The sequence below is a fragment of the Physeter macrocephalus genome, unplaced genomic scaffold, assembly GCF_002837175.3.
Source record: "Physeter macrocephalus isolate SW-GA unplaced genomic scaffold, ASM283717v5 random_379, whole genome shotgun sequence".
Classification (NCBI taxonomy): domain Eukaryota; kingdom Metazoa; phylum Chordata; class Mammalia; order Artiodactyla; family Physeteridae; genus Physeter; species Physeter macrocephalus.
Window position 1 is genome coordinate 49,585 of NW_021145665.1, and position 19,607 is coordinate 69,191.

At 56.5% G+C, this 19,607-nt stretch overlaps 2 protein-coding genes and 1 long non-coding RNA gene across 7 annotated transcripts in view; 1 reads left to right on the forward strand and 2 right to left on the reverse strand.

Annotated features, from left to right (window-relative positions):
* LOC129391872 (serine/arginine repetitive matrix protein 1-like) overlaps window positions 1–882 on the reverse strand; it is a 1,145-nt gene extending 263 nt beyond the window's left edge. The window contains exons 1-2 of the mRNA XM_055082936.1: window positions 743–882; window positions 3–421 (exon numbers count right to left, since the gene is read on the reverse strand). Coding sequence (XP_054938911.1) covers window positions 3–421; window positions 743–882 — 559 coding nt within the window. The remainder of the gene's footprint in view (window positions 1–2; window positions 422–742) is intronic.
* DENND4B (DENN domain containing 4B) lies at window positions 220–14,979 on the forward strand. Of its 5 annotated transcripts, none has more exons than XM_055082941.1 (29): window positions 228–303; window positions 1,288–1,436; window positions 2,186–2,525; window positions 3,128–3,380; window positions 3,629–3,698; window positions 3,896–4,065; window positions 4,137–4,381; window positions 4,819–4,885; window positions 4,976–5,034; window positions 5,202–5,346; window positions 5,598–5,773; window positions 5,933–6,033; window positions 6,800–7,015; window positions 7,559–7,704; window positions 8,005–8,144; window positions 8,237–8,363; window positions 8,783–8,989; window positions 9,334–9,462; window positions 10,291–10,480; window positions 10,717–10,884; window positions 11,145–11,536; window positions 11,697–11,819; window positions 12,021–12,190; window positions 12,272–12,413; window positions 12,640–12,876; window positions 13,408–13,525; window positions 13,617–13,782; window positions 13,871–13,935; window positions 14,036–14,979. In XM_055082941.1, exons 2-29 carry the CDS (start codon window positions 1,427–1,429, stop codon window positions 14,179–14,181), a joined length of 4,518 nt encoding a protein of 1,505 aa, XP_054938916.1. In that variant the 5' UTR covers window positions 228–303; window positions 1,288–1,426; the 3' UTR covers window positions 14,182–14,979. The 5 variants fall into 5 exon arrangements, with proteins under 5 accessions (XP_054938917.1, XP_054938916.1, XP_054938915.1 ...); XM_055082940.1 differs by lacking the exon at window positions 228–303 and adding an exon at window positions 415–768; XM_007130267.4 differs by lacking the exon at window positions 228–303 and adding an exon at window positions 415–768 and having other exon boundaries at window positions 11,145–11,533.
* Window positions 10,368–19,412, reverse strand: LOC129391873 (uncharacterized). Its single transcript, XR_008616679.1, has 4 exons — window positions 19,349–19,412; window positions 16,848–17,037; window positions 15,487–15,818; window positions 10,368–10,491 (listed from the first exon to the last, which is right to left on the reverse strand). It is a non-coding gene; the product is annotated as an uncharacterized lncRNA (long non-coding RNA).
* Between the last annotated feature and the right edge of the window lie 195 nt (window positions 19,413–19,607).

Sequence of the window (19,607 nt, forward strand, 5' to 3'; positions counted from 1 at the left end):
GCCCCGAGCGCAGCGGGAGCCGGAAGGGCCGTGCGGCGCGAGCGAGCGGCGCGGCAGCACAGTCCCCGCGTGGCGCAGCGCGGCGGGGACGCTGGGATCGCCCGGATCTCCCTCCACGGCGCCCCGCGCCCCGGCGCCCTCGGCCGCTTCTTCTTCCTTCACTTGTCGCCCCGGCGGGAGCGGCGCCCGAGTCGGGTGCGACATGTCCGGAGCCGGGTAGCCGCACCGCCCGCCTGCCCGCCAACCCGCCTTCCGAGCCACCCGCCCGCGGGCCGGCCGGCGGGGGAGTCGCGGGGCAGGCAGGTAGGGGCTGGACCGGGCGGGGCGGCGGGCGGGGAAGGAAGGGAGGGAGCGCCGGCGGGGCGGGGGCTCTCCCCCAGCTGTTCTCCGGCGCTGCACATCTGGTTCCGGTTCCTCTCTCCTGGGGAAGTGAAAGTGGAAGGGAGGGCGCAGCCCGGAGTTAGCTAGCAGTGCCCCGGCGCCCTGCACCCCTCCTGCTCCCGCGGGTCCTAGAGCTCGAGCACCCCTCCCTCCGCTCGGGTCACGCGGCGGCCGGCGCTGCTGCCGTCACGTCTCCAGCAGCCTGAGCGCCCGCTCCTCTCTGCCCTCCTGCTCCTTCCTCAGCCTCCTCCCGCTCGGCGCGCCCTTTGCCCCAACGCGAACTTCCCGCCGCCCGGCTTGTGGGCGTTGCGACCCGGAGTGGCGCCCCTGCCCCTTGCGTTCCCCAGGGAGAAAGGGTTGCCTTCTGCAGGACTCTTCCCTGGCTCGGTGAGGAGAGGCCCGGGTGCGGAGGTCCTGCCGATGGGGGCCACTCGCTCTTCTGCTGGCCTCAGCCTCATGGCTCCCGCCTGCTGCCTTGGCCATAGGGCATAGGGCTCCCATTCGCCAGCACGGGACGAGGCATGGGGTTGTGTCCCAGAGCTAAATCAGGAGGCTGACGCTAACTCCCGGCTTCACCTCTTAGATGTGGAGACTAAATTAAGCTGGAGTTGGTGTGTGTATGTGTGTGTGGCCAGAGGCCAGGTTAAGGAGAGCCAGCTTGGCTACTGAGATTCCTTTGCCCCCTCTTCTCTTGGCAAGGGTGGGAGGTTAGGTAGGATTGTACATCCTGGATCCAGTCTGAGCCTCCTCTGCCTTGCTCCGGGTCCTTTAGTCTAAGGTTCCAACTTGGAATGATGCTGTGTTGGCACCTTCAACGGTACCCCCCCCCCCCCCCAGCACACACACACACTCTCACACCCATAGGCTGGCTTCCGCTGAGCTGCAGCTTCCCCTCCACTGTTTCAGGAAGTCACCTCCCTTCCCCTCTGAAGCGGCCCCCACGCCTTCGGTCCTCAGCTGCAAGCCACCCACCAAGCTCTTTCCCAGCTTCTGCACCCTGGGGCACCCCGGGACCTTTGGGGCTCCTACTCCCTGGGGTTGGGCCATGAAGGCAGGTGAGAAGAGTTACTGAAGACCCGTTGTGGGCCTGTTTCTGTCTCTGGGCTCCATGGAGGAGGGCTTGGGGATTGCTGGGACTGTCTCCCACTGCTGCTTTGGACTTAACTGGGGATACCTAAGGATCCTGGAGGTTGGAGGGCACTGGTTTTTTTGTCAGATAGTGGAACTAAGTTAGGAAAAAAGGACACGAGTCTGGTGAAAAGACGCTTAAAGCTTGGCTTTTGTGGAGTCCTCACAAAAACCTAGAAGTGGGCTCTTTAAGAATATTAGCTGGCTCATGAGGTTCGTAGAATGTCAACTAGAGTAGGAAGGCCAGAAACCCATAAAAAGACTGTAAAGTTGGCATGATGTCATGGCCAGAAGGAATGATGTCATTGCAGACCATTACAGAAAAGACTGATCTCTGTTATGTTAGGGAGTGAAGCGGGGTGGAGTCTTTAAAATGGATACAGAAACTATGATGTCAGAGCCCAGGTTAGCTGTGTGCAGTGGAGTGGAGTTTGGGTTCTTTGGGAAGAGGGCTGGTACCACCAAGAGGGAGGGTCCTGGTCTCTTTAAGGAGCTGTGGTGGGCTGTGAGAGCCTGGTGATGTCACAGGCGGGAGAGTTTAGGATTGGCTGACCACTGATCCTGCTTTTCCTTGAAAGGACTGGGAAGAGGAAGGAAGCAAGAGGGGGAAACTCCTTGGTTGCTATGGCAACACCAACCTTCCTTGCTTCATCTCTCCCCCACTTGACCATTCCAGATGCAGTGAGTGAGGGGGGGGCCATGGCGGAGGAGCGGCCCCCCCGGCTGGTGGATTACTTCGTGATAGCTGGGCTTGCAGGGAACGGAGCACCCATCCCTGAGGAAACGTGGGTTCCTGAACCCAGTGGGCCCCTTCGCCCTCCCCGGCCAGCTGAGCCCATCACAGATGTGGCAGTCATCGCTAGGGCCCTTGGCGAGGAGGTGCCCCAGGGCTACACATGCATCCAGGCTTCTGCGGGGGGCCACCCCTTGGAACTCAGTGCTGGGCTCCTGGGTGGAACTCAACCAGTCATCTGCTACCGGAGGGGGCGTGACAGGCCCCCCCTCGTTGAGCTGGGGTGTGTGCACCTACCCATGCTGGCACCAAGGGAGGCTGGGAGGAGATCTGGGGTGAGGCAGGGAGAGGTAGGGGTATGGGATGAGGGATGTGCAATGGGAATGGGAAGAGAGTGGGCTAGAGGCCAGGGAGAAGGGCCTGAAGTTGTGCGTACTTAGTTCTCACACAGATTTGGGAGCATATACTTGTGCTGCTACTTGCTAGCTATGTGACCTTAGGCAGGTTATTGAGCCCCTCTGGGCCTTTTCCCTTATCTGTAAATTGGGGAAAATAATACCTCCTCATAGGGTGGTTGAGAAGATTAAATGAGATAATCCATGTAAGGGACTTAGCACAGAGTCAATAAATGGTAGCTTTTATTCTTAATATTTATTAACGAGCTTGAGAACCATGGAAGGTTTGAGGAGTTGTTACTGATCAAGAAGTAGAGCCAAGGGCAGAAGAGGGGTACAGCGTTTTGGAGGGCAGAGTTCAGCAAGAAGTGGGTCCTGGTGTTGGGGTTTGACTAGGCTGAGTAGGTAGGACTAGGTAGGCAGATCTAGCAGGACTGGGGTCTTTCTCTGTATTGGACTTCTGACATCTCTCTCTGTTCTCTGTGCCAAGGGTGTTGTATGAGGGGAAGGAACGTCCCAAGCCTGGCTTCCAAGTGCTAGCTACGACACCCTACAGCCACTCAGCCAACCTGGCACCTCCAGGCCCTGGGCACCCCCGCACCTACCTCACTTACCGGCGGGCAGCAGAGGGGGCAGGGTTGCATGCCCTGGGCATCACTGACCTCTGCCTGGTGCTGCCCAGCAAGGGCGAGGGCACGCCTCATACTTACTGCCAATTGCCCCGCAACCTCAACCCTGGCATGGTGAGTGGGACCCTGAGCCAGGAGCTGAGACCTGCACCATCTCTGTGTGACGGTGTGGACCCTGGGCACAAAGGGTATCCTAGGACCAAGGCGTCTAACGGTGGGGCGGGGCCCAGAGGTGTGACTCTCATCTTGGGGGACTGGGATTAGTGGGAGTTATAAAGACCACGTAGGGGTGGTGGAGAAAATGAACCCCAGAAACCTTTGTTAGCTGTGTGTCTGCTTGTCTCTTGCCATTTCTGGGGCAGTGGGGCCCAGCAGTGTACCTGTGCTACAAGGTGGGCCTGGCCAAGGCCAACACGCTGGTGTATGAGGCAGGTGAGTAGCCCCTCTGTCTCCAACCCCTTGACCCTCTGTGTTCCTCTGCCCTGATGCCTCTTGGCTGGTACCTTCAGTGTCCACAGAACTCACTTCCCCTTTGCTGCTTGGCCCTTCTCTGGGATCCCCTGCTTCCTTCCCCTGGAGTCTGATGGACCCTACTCCTTTTGGGTACCCCCACTCTGCCGGGGGTGCAGAGCTGCTGGGCCGCTACCCAGAGGAGGACAATGAGGCGTTCCCGCTGCCCGAGTCAGTGCCCGTCTTCTGCCTGCCCATGGGGGCCACTATCGAGTGCTGGCCTGCCCAGACCAAGTACCCCGTGCCCGTCTTCTCCACCTTTGTGCTCACGGGTGCAGCTGGTGATAAGGTGGGTGTGCAGAGTGTGGTCAGGGGTCCGGGCTCCACAGGGCCCGCCTGACTGCCCCTCTGTCCTGCCAGGTGTACGGTGCTGCCTTGCAGTTCTACGAGGCGTTCCCGAGGACCAGGCTCTCGGAGCGGCAAGCGCGGGCCCTGGGCCTGCTGAGCGCTGTGGAGCGGGGCCGGGCACTGGGGGGCCGAGCTGTGCGCAGCCGCCGTGCCATCGCTGTGCTGTCCCGCTGGCCTGCCTTCCCTGCCTTCCGCGCCTTCCTCACCTTCCTCTACCGCTACTCCGTCTCAGGCCCCCACCGCCTGCCCCTGGAAGCGTGAGCATGAGACTTTCCCGACACTGGGAAGGGTTATGAGGGGATCTCGGGAGGCCAGGAGAGATGGGTGAGATTAGGCTGGAGCGGGGGTGGTGGTGGGGACCCTGGGTGGGCAGAGGAGTGGGGATGGGGCTGTAGTGCGTGGCTGGAGAGTTGGTCCATTGCAAAAGTGCTCCTGGCTGAGGGGCTGAGTGGGGCCTGAAATCCAGGCTACACTTGCTAGCTAAGTCCTGGCCAGGGGCTGTGCAGGCCCAGAGGGAATCTCTTCTGATTTGCATAAATGCTGTACATAATGGAGGCTCTGATGGCTGACACCAGTCTCGAGGTGGATCTCAGGGAGGATTAAGGTTCTTGTGGACAGGTGAAGGAGAAGAGCAAATGTGGCTGAATGAAGTAGACTGGGAGTCTGCCTCTAACTGGACCCCTCTCTCCCCCAGGCACATCTCCCACTTCATTCACAATGTCCCCTTCCCTTCCCCACAGAGACCCCGCATCCTGGTGCAGGTGAGAGCTGAGGCTGGGGCTGGATGGGAGGAGGAGAACTGCCAGGGGCTAGTCTTCACCATCCTGACCTGTGGCTCTTCTGTCTCCCAGATGTCTCCCTATGACAACCTGCTCCTCTGCCAGCCTGTATCCTCACCCCTGCCCCTCAGGTATGTGCCCAGGTTGGGGGGGCTTTGATGACCAAGGACATGGTAGGTGCCAGGCAGGTGGGCACAGGTGTTGAGGTCTGTGCAGGCTGGGCCCGGGTGGTGTCTGTGCCCAGTGACTAGGGAAAGGCCTCCTGCTGACTCCTCCCCCACCTTGGCATTGCCCGCAGCGGTGCCAGCTTCCTGCAGCTGCTGCAGAGCCTAGGCCCTGAGCTGGCTGTCACGCTGCTACTGGCTGTGCTCACGGAACACAAACTACTAGTCCACTCACTGCGGCCGGACCTGCTCACCAGCGTCTGCGAGGCCCTCGTCTCTGTGAGTGCTACCCTGCCCAGACTGCCTTGCCTAGAGTGTTCTTTCTGGTGCCCCGGTCCCTACCTAGATTCTCCTTACTTTTCTTTTCTTGGGGAGGGTTCCTCAGCCTTTTACCCTTGGGCATGACCTACAGGACATACAGAGCCCAACTCCCACAGCTTCTCTCAACAGGCACCACTCCCCAGGGCCCAGGCCCCCTCTCCTGCTGCCCCTACGCCCTGCTCACTGGTCCTCACTCCCTGATGCTTTAGATGATCTTCCCGCTGCACTGGCAGTGCCCCTACATTCCGCTGTGCCCGCTAGTGCTGGCAGACGTGCTGAGTGCCCCCGTGCCCTTCATCGTGGGTATCCACTCCAGTTACTTCGATCTGCATGACCCGCCTGCGGATGTCATCTGTGTTGATCTTGATACCAACACATTCTTCCAGTAAGAGGGTTGGGTCTTGTCCAGGGGGTTTCTAGGTGGGGGGGGGGCAGGAGAGGGCTGGTGTATGCAGTGTACCTGCTCAAAAGCAGCCTCAGGCAAAACGTGGAGGAGGCTGGCGAGGAGCCCCATCACCCTTTCTTCCTTCTGTTTATCTCACAGGACTGAGGAAAAGAAGCCCCTCTCCCCTCGGATCCTGCCCCGCAGACCCTACAAGGTTCTGCTGGCTACACTGACAAACCTGTACCAGCAGCTGGATCAGAGTGAGGAGCGTGGGTGGCGGTGGGAGGCTGGAAACTGTCATTGACCTTAAACCTCCAGTTTGGGGAGGCCTGTGGAGAGCTGACCTTACTTGAGGAGGTTAGAGGAGTTAGGCTTTCATTTGGTGGAAGTGAGAGGAATTCAAATTCCAGTTTAAGCAAGAGGGAAGCGCATGTCACATTAATATTCCTGAATATGTCAGGGAGGTTGAGCTTGTCATTGGGGAGGCTTGAAACTGTTACCTGAAGGTAACTTTTTTTTTGTAAATTCTTTTTTTTGAATTAATTAATTATTTATTTTTGGCTGCATCGGGTCTTCATTGCTGCGTGCGGGCTTTTTTCTAGTTGCGGCGAGCGGGGGCTACTCTTTGTTGCGGTACACGGGCTTCTCATTGTGGTGGCTTCTCTTGTGGCGCACGGGCTCTAGGCACGTGGGCTTCAGTAGTTGTGGCGCGCGGGCTCAGTAGTTGTGGCTCGCGGGCTCTAGAGCGCAGGCTCAGTAGTTGTGGCGCACAGGCTTAGTTGCTCCGTGGCATGTGGGATCTTCCCAGACCAGGGCTCGAACCCGTGTCCCCTGCATTGGCAGGTGGATTCTTAACCACTGGGCCACCAGGGAAGTCCCTGAAGGTAACTTTTTAGTTACTATTGGTACCAGGTCTCTTAGGAGCTGCCGGTGGTGGGGTAGCAACAGTGACTTCTGTGTGAAGAGCAGGGTTGAGGCAAGCCCTACGGGTGCTGGCCCTGATTCTCAGGCTGCCCTGGTCCCCAGCATATACTGGACCCGAGGAGGAGGCCTCCCTGGAATTCCTACTGACAGACTACGAGGCAGTGTGTGGCCGCCGGGCCCGGCTGGAGCGCGAGGTCCAGGGAGCCTTCCTCCGCTTCATGGCCTGCCTGCTCAAGGGCTACCGGGACTTCCTGCGCCCGCTCACCCAGGCCCCCTCTGAGGGGTCTCGTGATGTCGACAACCTCTTCTTCCTGCAGGGTAAAGGGGGCCTGTCTCTGCTTGGGGAGGGTGTCACGGGATGGGTGGCCAGGGGCTGGGCTCCATGGGGAAGCCCGGGGGGACAGGGAATCACACAGTTTCTTGTTCCTTCACTCAGCACATGTTTTTGTGGGCACCAGCTTTGAGATGTATGCTCTTCTGGGCTTGGAGAGGGGATAAGGGTACAAAGATGAACCAGCTGTGGCCCTGCCCTCTGGGAAGCCCTGGGCTTGGTGGGGACACAGTGACGCCTGTGGTGAGCCACCCCCATGGGTGAAACTCTCTTCCCTTGGAGACTCCCTAGTCTGAGGTCCTCCTAGGTGCCAACAGATAAAAGGGAGGGGATTCCATGGAACTGTGGTGCTGGGGTAGCTGAGCTGGTCGGCTTGGCGTGTGGTGTAGTGGTGCCAAAGGGGCCAAAGAGGGGATGGCTTTGATGGCCTTGGACGCCAAGTTGGCAGGGAGCCAAGAAAAGGGTTCAGAAGGGGGTGCCTGTGGTAGGGACCCCTGGTAACCTTCCTCTGCCCCATTCTCATCCGTCAGGCTTCCTCAAATCCCGGGAACGCTCCAGCCACAAGCTGTACTCCCAGCTGCTACACACACAGATGTTCTCGCAGTTCATTGAGGAATGTTCTTTTGGCTCTGCTCGGCATGCTGCCCTGGAATTCTTTGACTCTTGTGTTGACAAGGTATTGGGCATTATCCCTTCTCTTCATGCCCTTTGCCCTCTGCTCTCCTCTTGGCAGTCTGTGTTATCCCAGGTATAAACACTCTACATCTCATCTGTGGCAGGGATGGTGCCCCTGGGGTTATACAGGGCACAGCCTATGCAGCATACGTGACCGGCCTCATAGACGTACCGTCTTCCCATTCCTCACTCCATCCCCCAGCTCTGTCTCCAGGGCCTTGGTGGAATCTGGACCCACTACCTCCTTCCCTGTGGCTATGCTTTCCTGGGAGATGCTCATTCTCTTACCATCCTGCTCCAGGTCCACCCAGAGCAGGAGAAGCCTGAGCCAACACCCTTGGTGGAGCTGGAGGAGCTGTCGGGAAGTGAGCTCACTGTCTTTATCACACCTCCCGAGGAGCCGCCGGCGCCAGAGGGCAGTGAATCTACCCCCCAGTACTGGTGAGAGCCTCTTGTCCCCTCACTTGTTGTGAGGCCCCATAGGCTGACTTAGTAACGACTGCTCCTGATGTTGCTTCTCTCTGCCCCTCCAGCTACGATGGGTTCCCCGAACTACGGGCTGAGCTGTTTGAGTCTCCTCAAGAGCAACCCGGGGCTCTGCCTGTGCCAGGTCCATCCCGTAGTGCCCCCAGCAGTCCTGCCCCTCGCCGTACCAAACAGGTAACCCGCAGGTGGGCCCCCCAGAGGCATCTGGCTCAGGCCAAGGGCTGCTGCTTCAGTTTCTTCATCTGTAAAATGGGTATAATAGTATTTACCCCATAAGGTCGTTGGAAGTTTCAGTTATGTCTGGCACATAAAAGGCACATGAAATATTAGCTATTGTTACCACTGTCATCATCCTCATCTTCATTTTCTGAGCACTCTGGGAAACCAGGGGCTTGCTGCCTCTTCCAGGGTACCTGCCTAAGCTCAAGCTAGGCATCTCTGCTTGGGGATCCTGGGCTGTGTGTGCAGCATCTCTCCCGCCTCGTCAGTGCACAGACCCTTCCTCAGGGAGGGTGCTGCTTCTCCCACACTATTTTAAGACCTGCGCTGCCCTGGCATTGTACTCACCCAGGTGTGTCCCCTGCCCTACCTAGGAGATGAAGATCGCACAGCGGATGGCGCAGAAGTCAGCAGCTGTGCCTGAGCTCTGGGCCCGGTGCCTGCTGGGCCACTGCTATGGGCTGTGGTTCCTGTGTCTGCCTGCCTATGTGCGGTCGGCGCCCTCCAGGGTGCGGGCACTGCAAACGGCTTACCAGGTGCTGCGCCAGATGGAGAGCCGCAAGGTGGTGCTGCCCGACGAGGTGGGCACCCGCGCCCAGTCCCAGGGGCTTGTGCAGGCATGGGGGCTGTGAGAGGGAAACTTGGTGACCATGGAAAGCAGATGGGGAGCACGGGCCCAAGTTGAGAGCTGGGCAGGTGCTCCATCACATTCACTGAATTAATGAGCACGTTCAGGGTGTAGCAGTAGAGACTGCAGGGTGGCAGGCTCAGCAGGAAGGGTAGGTGGCTCTGAGGCAAGCCCAGGAGCTGCCAGGGGCCAGTGAAGTCTGTGAGAACTGGGGAGGCTGGAGAAGGGTGCTCGCTGAGACTTGAGGACTTGGGCTGGGAGTGAGTCCGCTCTCATCCTGCGCATCTCCTGGCCCAGGTGTGTTATCGTGTGTTGATGCAGCTCTGCTCACACTATGGGCAGCCCGTGTTGTCTGTGCGGGTCATGCTGGACATGCGGCGGGCAGGCATCGTGCCCAACACCATCACCTACGGCTACTATAACAAGGTACCTAACTTGGGGTGAGGGGGGGATGGCAGCCTGTGCCAGGTATGTGTGTGGGGAGGATGCTGCTCCCTGACACCTGCTGCTCTCCCCTCTCCTTGGAGATCAGGCCCATACAATCCAACAAGGTCCTGTCACCATTGTCACCCATTGTGCTCCTCTAGTGCCTTAGCACCTGCAGACGGTTTTCTCATACTTGGCTGCTTTGATTTTCACCCACAATACCCCTGACAAGGAGGTTGGGCGAGTACTGCTACCTCCCGATGATGGCTAATAGTGGGAGCCAATATGCCAGGCACTGTTCCAAATACATTTTCCACATCAAATCATTTTATCTTTACCACAGCCCCATGAAGTAGAATGATTATTGTCCCCATCTTACAGATGAGGCCATGAGGTTGCAGGGGCTTAGTAACTTGTCCGAGGTACCACAGTGAGTAAGTTAGGGAGTTAGGAGATGCACACAGGCATGCTGATGTTTCCTGAATTCAGGCCCTTAACCATGATACTAACCTATGTTTCCTGTTTTTTAGATGAGGAAACTAATGACCAAAAAAATGAACCGATTTCTTCAAAGCCCATAGTTTATAAACAGCAGAGTCTGGATCCAGGTTGTCTCCACTGCTTCTGGCTTCCTCTAGAACCCCTCAGGGTGGCAGCTGCCAACTGTCCCTTCTGGGCTCTCGTTCCTGGCTGAGCCATTGGCAGGACAGTCCTAGGCAGGATGTCTGGAGGAGAAGGTGGTCCCTGGGGCTCCAGGTCAGGCAGTTGGCGTCAGGCTGAGGCCAGGGTATGGAAGTAGGCCATCTTCATGGGCACTGTGCTTGGCAGGCCGTGCTGGAAAGCAAGTGGCCGTCTGGTACACCGGGTGGGCGCCTGCGCTGGGCCAAGCTCCGGAACGTGGTCCTGGGGGCTGCTCAGTTCCGCCAGCCCTTGAGAGAACGGCGGCAGCGGTGGCAGCATCCGAAGCGGGAGGAGGAGGCAGAGACGGCAGCACAAGAGGCAGGCGGCTCCCAGACAGGTGGGTAGGGGCTGGGGACACGGGCAGGGGGATAGGCATGGAGAGCTGGGGCTGGTCTAGTGGCTGGCACTGGGTGTTCTCAGAGTGGATAAACTATACTTGGCTGGTAACAAAAGAGATGAAGTTCTGCCTGGGAGGAGCCCTATAAATCCAGGTCCACGTAAGGAGCTCTGTTTTGGAACTGGGGGCTGGGTTTCTAGCTGGCTGCCTTTCAGCCCCCTCTCTGTCTTTTACAGAGCCCTATCTGGAGCGCCCCTCCCCTACCCGCCCCCTTCAGCGCCAGACTACCTGGGCTGGGCGAAGCCTGAGGGACCCTGCCTCGCCTACGGGCCGCCTGGTGAAGAGTGGCAGCCTGGGTAGTGCCCGAGGGGCACAGCCCACTGTGGAGGCTGGCGTGGCCCACAGTGAGTGCCCTTGTCCCACACCCCAACCCTCAGCCTCGTCAGCTTCCCTGACCACTTGCCAGTGAAAGAGGGGAAGGCCAGAGCCAGGATGGACGGGTGGTGCTTTGTGGTAGGCACTGTAGGCGCCGAGGGAATCTTGCCTGGACTGTCACCGTAGTGGGGGCTGTGGTGCCAGAGTCTGTACAGCCAGTAATTGTGTTTACTCAGTTCCTGGAGGAGGGGCTGGCCTCCATCTTCCCTGATTCTTTTCTGCCCTGTAGTGATAGAGGCCTTGGGGGTACTGGAACCCCGGGGATCACCTGTGCCCTGGCACGATGGAAGCCTCTCAGACCTGAGCCTGACCGGGGAGGAGCCAGCACCTGGAGGCAGCCCAGGGGATGCAGGCTCAGCCCTGAGTACTCAGTCCGCTGAAACTCTGCAAGGGCCAAGTGGGCGGGTGCCCAAGGCTGGCTGGCATCAGGATGAGGCCAGCACCCCCCGAAGAGGGCTGGGTGCCCGCCTCCAACAGCTGCTCACTCCTTCCCGCCGCTCCCCTGCCTCTCGTGTTCCCCCGCCTGAGCTGCCCCCTGACCTGCCTCCCCCAGCCCGCCGCAGCCCCATGGACAGCCTTCTGCGCCCCCGGGAGCGCCCTGGATCCACTGCATCTGAGGTAGCCAGTGAGGGGAGGGTCCAGACACTTTAGCACCAGGAGGCCTGGGGAGGAGCTGCTAACCAGGAGTGCCCAGAGAGGGCCTTGAGGGGTGGCTGAAGCCAGCATCCTGGGTGAAGAGGAGCATGGGTGTGGCTAACTATGCTTTCTCATGTAATGGCAGAGCTCAGCCTCTCTGGGCAGTGAGTGGGACCTCTCAGAATCTTCTCTCAGCAGCATGAGCCTTCGCCATTCCTCAGAGCGCCTCAGTGACACCCCTGGATCCTTCCAGCCACCTTCCCTGGAAGTGAGGATAACCCCTCCCACGCAGATGTGCTTGAACACACACATACACCACACCCATTCACTCTGTCAAAGGCAGGGGTTGGGGAGGAGGTGGGAGGAGCCTGGGCTGGGATGTGAAGATGAGAGCGGCTGGGGAAGGAGCACGGGCTCCTGAGCCTAGAGGCCAAAAGGGGCCTGCTTCCTGGGGTCTTCTCGCCTGCAGATTCTGCTGTCTAGCTGCTCCTTGTGCCGCGCCTGTGATTCCCTGGTGTATGATGAGGAGATCATGGCTGGCTGGGCACCTGACGACTCCAACCTCAACACAACCTGTCCCTTCTGCACCTGCCCCTTTGTGCCCCTACTCAGTGTCCAGACCTTTGATTCCCGACCAAGGTGCCCAAAGCAGGGCGAGTGCTGTGGGTGGGGCAGGAAGGTGGAGGTCCGAGGGCTGACCCTCCTGCTATCTCGCTGCAGTGCCCCCAGCCCCAAGCCTGCCTCTGCTGGTGCCAGTGGCAGCAAAGATGCTCCTGTCCCTGGGGGCCCAGGCCCTGTGCTTAGTGACCGCAGGCTCTGCCTTGCCCTGGATGAGCCCCAGCTCTGCAACGGACACGTGGGGGTAAGGGCTGGGCCAAAGGGGCACGAGGTGTGTGTGTGTGTGTGTGTGTGTGTGTGTGTGTGTGTGTTGCCCGGTGGGTGGCCCCAGTGGTGCTGGGGAGAGGTAGGCATTGAGGGCAAGGGACGTCCCAGAAGCTGTTGGACATGGTGGCCCGGTGGGAATTGTGGCTCTGAGGATGGGGCCGTGGTACATGCCCTCCACTGCCCTCCCGCTTTGTGCCTGACAGGGTACCTCCCGGCGTGTCGAGAGTGGGGCATGGGCGTATCTGAGCCCCCTGGTGCTGCGTAAGGAACTGGAGTCGCTGGTAGAGAACGAGGGCAGTGAGGTGCTGGCGTTGCCTGAGCTGCCTGCTGCTCACCCCATCATCTTCTGGAACCTTCTGTGGTATTTCCAGCGGCTACGCCTGCCCAGTATTCTGCCATGCCTGGTGCTGGCCTCCTGTGATGGCCCCCCACCTCCCCAGGTCAGTTCCCTGATATGGTCCCTGCTTCCTCATCTCCCAGCTCTGTTTCTCAGTCCTCTGTGTCTTCAGTGCTATAGAAAGAGCACAGGTTTTGGAGTTGGTTGTACCTGGTTTGACTCCTGGCCCTTTCACTTCACTACTCTGAGCTACAATTTCTCATCTGTAAAATGGCATAAGCGCCGCCCCCCACCCCCCCAAACAGGGCTGTTATTAAGGCACCTAGTGTAGTGCCTGGTACCCAGACAATAATTTGTTAATGTTCATCTATTTTTTGCTCTATTCATTGCACCAATATTTATTGAGCACCTTTTAGGTTCCAGGCAGAGTTTTAGGCACTAGGGATGTAGCAGATTACAAAACAGAGTCCTTGCTCTCATAGAGCTTGCATTCCCACGGGGAACAAGAGTTCCTTTCTCTCTTCTCTTTGGCTATGTCCTGTAATGTCCCTGTCTCTTGGAATAATGCCTGTCCATTTCCTGTCCCCTGCCTCCCACTCCATGAGCCTCTCTCCTTTATCTTGGCTCCCCGCAGGCCCCATCTCCTTGGATAATGCCTGATCCAGCATCTGTGCAGGTGCGGCTGCTGTGGGATGTCCTAACCCCTGACCCCGTTAGCTGCCCACCTCTCTATGTGCTCTGGAGGGTCCACAGTAAGTCTGGTATTTGGCCTAGGATGGGAAGGGGAAGGTCCCAGACTTAGAGGGCTCAATAATCCTGGCTACCTTCTTTTTTTTCACCCAGGCCAGATCCCCCAGCGGGTGGTATGGCCAGGCCCAGTACCTGCATCCCTTAGTCTAGCATTGCTGGAGTCCGTGCTGCGCCATGTCGGTCTCAATGAGGTGCACAAGGCTATAGGGCTCCTGCTGGAAACTCTAGGGCCCCCTTCCACTGGCCTGCACCTACAGAGGTATCGTGCTCCTATCTGAGAGGTCCCTGGTCTGTCCCGGGCTCCATACCCCCTTTATCTCACTTACACCCTTTTGCCTCCACTCCAGGGGCATCTACCGTGAGATCTTATTCCTGACATTGGCTGCTCTGGGCAAGGACCATGTGGACATAGGTGAGGGAGCAGGCAGGGGGCTGAGGAGTTTAGGGATCTGGGGCCAGGTGTGGAAGCTTGGAATCCTAATATACGGACCTACCTCTACCCTCTTTCCTAGTGGCCTTCGACAAGAAGTACAAGTCTGCCTTTAACAAGCTGGCCAGCAGCATGGGCAAGGAGGAACTGAGGCAGCGGCGGGCACAGATGCCCACCCCAAAGGCCATTGACTGCCGAAAATATTTTGGAGCACCTCTGGAATGCTAGGGACCCTTAAGCTTCCTTCTCCAGCCTGGGTTGAGGAGGTGAGGGAGAATGGATTCTGGAGATAACCTGCTTCCCTGTTGCTTTCACAGAGGAGTTGGGAATAGGCTGGGAAGCATGCCCAGCCGTAGGCTCTGAATGGGGGCAGTAGGAAGAGGAACCCACTGTTACCAAAAGTCACAATTCCCCTATCTCCAACCTGCCCTCTGTGCTCATGTTGATGTTGGAGGAGGCCTGGGGGGAGCTGGCACATCTCTGTTCCGCCTCATCCTATACCAGGAACTCCTCTCCAGGGTACCCACAGATCTGCACTGCCCTGGTCATTTTATAAGTTTTTGTTTTAAAAAACAGCTAGAAAGATACAGAGCTACTGAGCCTTTGCCCTGAATGTGAGTGGGGGATGTCATTCCCCACCAATGATGGTCCCGCTTCCCTAGAATTGCCGAAGGAGCCCAAGGCTCTCCATGCCTTTCTACCTTAGTATTTGTATTTTATTTTAAGTTATTTATTCTGGAGCCACAGCCCCCTTGCTTATGAGGTTCTTACGGACAGTGAGAAAGAGAAGGGAAATGGGGCCGCATGGTCCAGTGGTTTGTAGCTCCTTGAAAGTTAGGAGGTGGGAGCTAGAGGAGTCCCAGGCTCCCCTTAGGAAACATTGGTGTCCCTCTAGTCCTGATCCTTCCTGTCCACTCCACCTTGGGCAATGCTTCACCCACCCAGGGCCCTGACTGTGCAATAAGGATTGTTCCTTGCGAAGTTTTGTTGGATGTAATATAGTAAAAGCTGCTTCTGTCTTTTTTCTTCTGCCTCCTGTTCTCTGAGTCTGGGATAATGGTGGGGGATACCTCACTTTTTCTCCTGGCTGCACATCCTCCTTTCCACCTTTTCGTCTCTTGCTGCCTTCAGGCACACACTGCTTTCCCTGACCAGGTCTGGTACTGGTCCCTTGGGGCACAGGGAGTTCTTGGAGCAGGAGAGGGGTGAATCCGGTGCTGGCTATGGTGGTGCCAGTCTGTGTGGTACTTCCGGCCCTCCCACACAATCACCCCCTTGTCCCTCATCTGTACCCCACACAAAGACTCCATTCTCTGGGGGCCCTGAGCTCATCTCTGCCTTCTTTCCTCTCCCCAGAGCTTCCCCCTCCCAACTTCTCCAGTACCTCCACAGGGCAGCTCTCACGCATCCTGGGAGCCCTGGAACTCATCCTAGGCCTCCTTAGTTGCTCTAGTTGAAGGCAGTACTCTTCCAACCAGGGTCTCAGCCTGGGGACAGCACCAGGAAGACAGGGGCAAGGATTAAGGGGCTCACTGCGTGTGGGCGTCAGGCATCCAGGCATCATTTTTCTAATCCTTTTGGTCCACTCGGAGTTCTCCCTTTCTTTCCTATGTAATGAAATAAACACAGGAAACTCTCCTAACAGCTGCAAAATCAGTTACCAAAGGGAATTAGCCAACAAAACAGAAATATCTTGGGGAAGGAGGGCAGGAGTGTCAATGAAGGAAATAACTTACATGAGCCTCTAGCGCAAATTCCTGGGGGTGGATATCGATGGATGAAGAGAGCCATACTACTTCTGAATTCTGGGACCTTCAAGCCAGAGGATGCGTCCCCATCCTAACTTGAGCAGTGTCCTAAAGGAGCTGCAAAGGAGGGGCTTGGGAAATGCCATCTGTTTTTGCCAGGGACTAGGAGATGCCTTCTTCAGAGGGGAACCCTCATGTCACCCCAGGTTCTGATCAGACCTCACTCCCTAGAATCAAACTTTCCCTGTATCATCCCCAACAACATTCTGCAAAGTTGAGTGACTTCCTTCCTGAAAACATAAGTTTCTGTTGAGTGTAGCATGCCCAGCTGTGCACTGAACCATCTGGAATTATAGAAAGAATTTTGGGGCTCAGTCCCTACCTTAATAGAGCGTACAGTCTTCCTGGTCTAGAGTGCCCCTTGCTTCACAAATGATAATGATGACTCTGCCTCCCAGCTTATGCTTCTCATTTTTCGACAGGCCTATAGTCAGATGGGTGGAACTACAGAATTCTTTAACCGCGAGAGTATCTGGGGATCCCAATAGCAAAATGCTCACCACAGCATCTGACATCTTTGTCCTGTGGCTTAGGGAGCTGTATGAGGGGCAGGATAAGTCCAAATTACCTGGCCCCATTTCTCTTCCCTGACTTTAGAGTGTGTAGGTTCGAGTATGACTTTTTTTTTTTTTTTTTTTTTTTTTTTTTTGGTACCTGGGCCTCTCACTGTTGTGGCCTCTCCCGTTGTGGAGCACAGGCTCCGGATGCGCAGGCTCAGCGGCCATGGATCACGGGCCCAGCCGCTCCGCGGCATGTGGGATCCTCCCGGACCGGGGCACGAACCCATGTCCCCTGCATCGGCAGGCGGACTCTCAACCACTGCACCACCAGGGAAGCCCGAGTATGACAAATTTTAGTTAAATCTTGTCTCTGGCACTTACTAATTTTATTACATCAGACAAGTTACTTAACTGCTGTGCCTCAGTTTTTCCTCATCTGCAAATTGGGGAGGTTGTTCAAAGATTAATTATATAATCTACATAAAGTGCTAAACACACTCAATAAATGTTAGCCCCAAAAAGAAAACGAACAAACAGAGCCTGCATAGGGCAAAGTCATGTCCACTACACCAGTGGCCTTGCTTACCTGTCTCTCTTGGAGCTTGATTGCTCCAGATTGAAAGTTCCCCCTCCACGGCCTGATTTTAATTTTGCTGAAAGGCATTTTCTCAGGCCTCACTGGTATCTTCCTCAGGCTGGTATCTTCCACCACTGTGTTTCTCATATCCTTGCAGCCCGTGAAGAATGGCCCTTCAGACAGCAGAGAGTGCACTGGACTGATAATGGACAAAGCAGCAGGTTAGGGAAAGAGGGCTGTACCTTCCGTGAGGGCAGTGACTTTGTCCCATTTACTGTATATCCCCAGCACATAGAAGAGTATCTAGTCACATAATAGGTCTTGTATCGTGTGTGAAATAACCGAGCCAGTGAAGGAATTAAAATGACATAATTTTCAGTGTGGTATAAGACAGGTACTATAGGTAGAATACCAATCGAAGCTGAATTTTGAATTAAGAGGGTGAAATTGTTTGAAAAGTGAGGAAAATTCTCGTAATAGTTAATATTATGTTTACCGAGTACTTACTATGTGCTTAGCACTATCCTGAGCTTTTTAAAAAAAAAAAAATTATTTATTTATTTGTTTGCACCTGGTCTTAGTTGCAGCAGGCAGCCTCCTTAGTTGCAGCACATGGGCTCCTTAGTTGCAAATCGTGGGCTCCCTTGTTGTGGCATGTGAACTCTTAGTTGCAGCATGCACGTGGGATCTAGTTCCCTGACCACGGATCGAACCCAGGCCCCCTGCATTGGGAGCGTGGAGTCTTACCCTGTGCCACCAGGGAAGTACCCCTCTGAACACTTAAAATGTATATTTTATAATCCTCACCATTACCCTATGAACTAGGTACTCATCAAGCATTCCCATTTTAAAGATAGGGAAACTAGGGCATAGAAACTAGAGGTTAAGTAACTTGTACCCAAATCACACAACTGGTAAGAGATCCAAACCCAGACAGTTGGACTCCAGAGACCATGTTCTTGGAAAGAGAAGGTGTTTTACCCACTTTAGAATTGGGGCATGCCTCTGTACGTGTCTGTGTTCGGGGGCCCACCTGTATTTTTGTGGACATGTCCTTCATTAGTTTCATTTCTATTGCACAGTATGACTTCTAAATGATTTGAAAAGCACATTCTAGTGCTTCTGGAACCAGTTATTTCTGGGTTCAAACCACTGCTTAGTCACTAATTAGCTGTCTGACCTTTTCAAGTTCCTTAGCCTCTCTGAACCTGTTTCTTGATCTACCTGAATTCAAATTTCAGCTCTGCCACTTACCATGTGCAACTTTGGGCAAGTCATTTGATCTGTACCTCATTTTCCTCATCTGTAAAATGGGGATAACAGCATCTACCCCACAGAGTTATGAGGAATAAATAACCCACGCATAGCTCTTAAAAGAATAAATAAGGATGCATATATAAGCACAGTGCCTCAGTCTCTTTTCCCAAAACGTTAGTAATTATTATTCCTTCAACACACTGACTCTGATACTTGGTCCCTATCCTCAGATGCTCAAGAACAATACTTGTGGTAAGTGCTCGAGAAACGCTGAGAGTTTAGGTGGGCCTAACTGCTGTGGGGAAGTAGGGAGGCTAGCACGAGTTGGGCCTTGAGTTAGGTGGAGTCGGTGGAGTGGGAGGCTGTTTCCCTCACTGTGAACCTGACCAGATCAAGAGATCCCGAGAGGAGCTGCGAGGGCTCTGCACGGCGTAATTTCTCAGCAATTGGGCTAGCTGCCTTTTTTTCTCCTGTCGTGGTTCAGTCACGACAGGACCATGCTGGGATACAATGAAGACCAGGAAGCTCAAGGCCTTTGGCAGACGGAGACAGGCCACGCCCCAAATAGACTGCAAGGCCCGAGAGCCTCAAGCTACTTTTATCGTGAAATTTCTGGATTCTGTTGGGATGAAACACCACCCAACACAGAGCCCAGCGCCGTTCGCCAGTCTCCATCTTTAGAATTGGAAGAATGAGAGCAGGCCAGAGGGGAATCCCGGTTTTGGGATACTGGGGTACGGCGGCTGCCTGGGGACCAAAACGTCTCTAAGGTAAAGTTGCAGCCTGAAGCGATTTTTTGACCCCCGACACTTAATGGGCTGCTGAAGACCCGGATGTGTCTGGGACTGGCCGAGGTACCCATTAACGCGCCCCCGCTAGACCATCCCCCTCCTCCGTTTACGATTGGGTCTTGAGTACGCCAATCGTCACTTCTCCAGCCACTCACTCTTCAAGGGTGGGGTGTAGCCCCGGCATCCCGTCTCTTATTGGTATGGCCGAGAAGAGGAGGGCGGGGAGGCCGGCTCAGGTCGCCCAATGGGCGTCGTGGCGTGTGGGGAAGGCGGAGTCGAGGCGCTTGGCAGCTGCCCAATCAGCGTCCTTGTTTGTGTGGTGCCGCCGCCGCCGGTGCAGCCGCCGCCGCCGCCGCTGCCCCCGTCTGTACCGCAGTGTCTGCTCCGCCCGCCCGTCCGGGTCCGGCCCGCCCCCCTCTCCCACCCCCGCCCCCGGTCCCGTCGGCGGGGTCCGGAACCTACTGTGCCGTCGCCTCTTCCTTTTTCGACGCCGCCGCCGCCGCCTGGGGAGGCGAGCTAGCCGGGAGTTACACCGCCACCGCCAGGTGAGGAGCTTTGGCCTAGCCCAGCCTGGCCGCCCGCCCGCCCGGGGGCGGTGAGGAGCGAGGAAGGGAGGGAGGCTGGGAGGAGGCGGTGGTGGCGGAGGTGGGGGAAGGGAAAGGTGGAGGGGCGGGGGGAGGGGAAGCGCCCGCGAGCCGACGCCCGCCCGCGCGCCCCCGCC

Coding starts and splice junctions, on each gene's coding strand:
- DENND4B (XM_055082941.1), top strand. Junction 4,382..4,818: donor CACCGCCTGCCCCTGGAAGC/GTGAGCATGAGA, acceptor TCTCTCCCCCAG/GCACATCTCCCACTTCATTC. Junction 5,035..5,201: donor TCCTCACCCCTGCCCCTCAG/GTATGTGCCCAG, acceptor CATTGCCCGCAG/CGGTGCCAGCTTCCTGCAGC.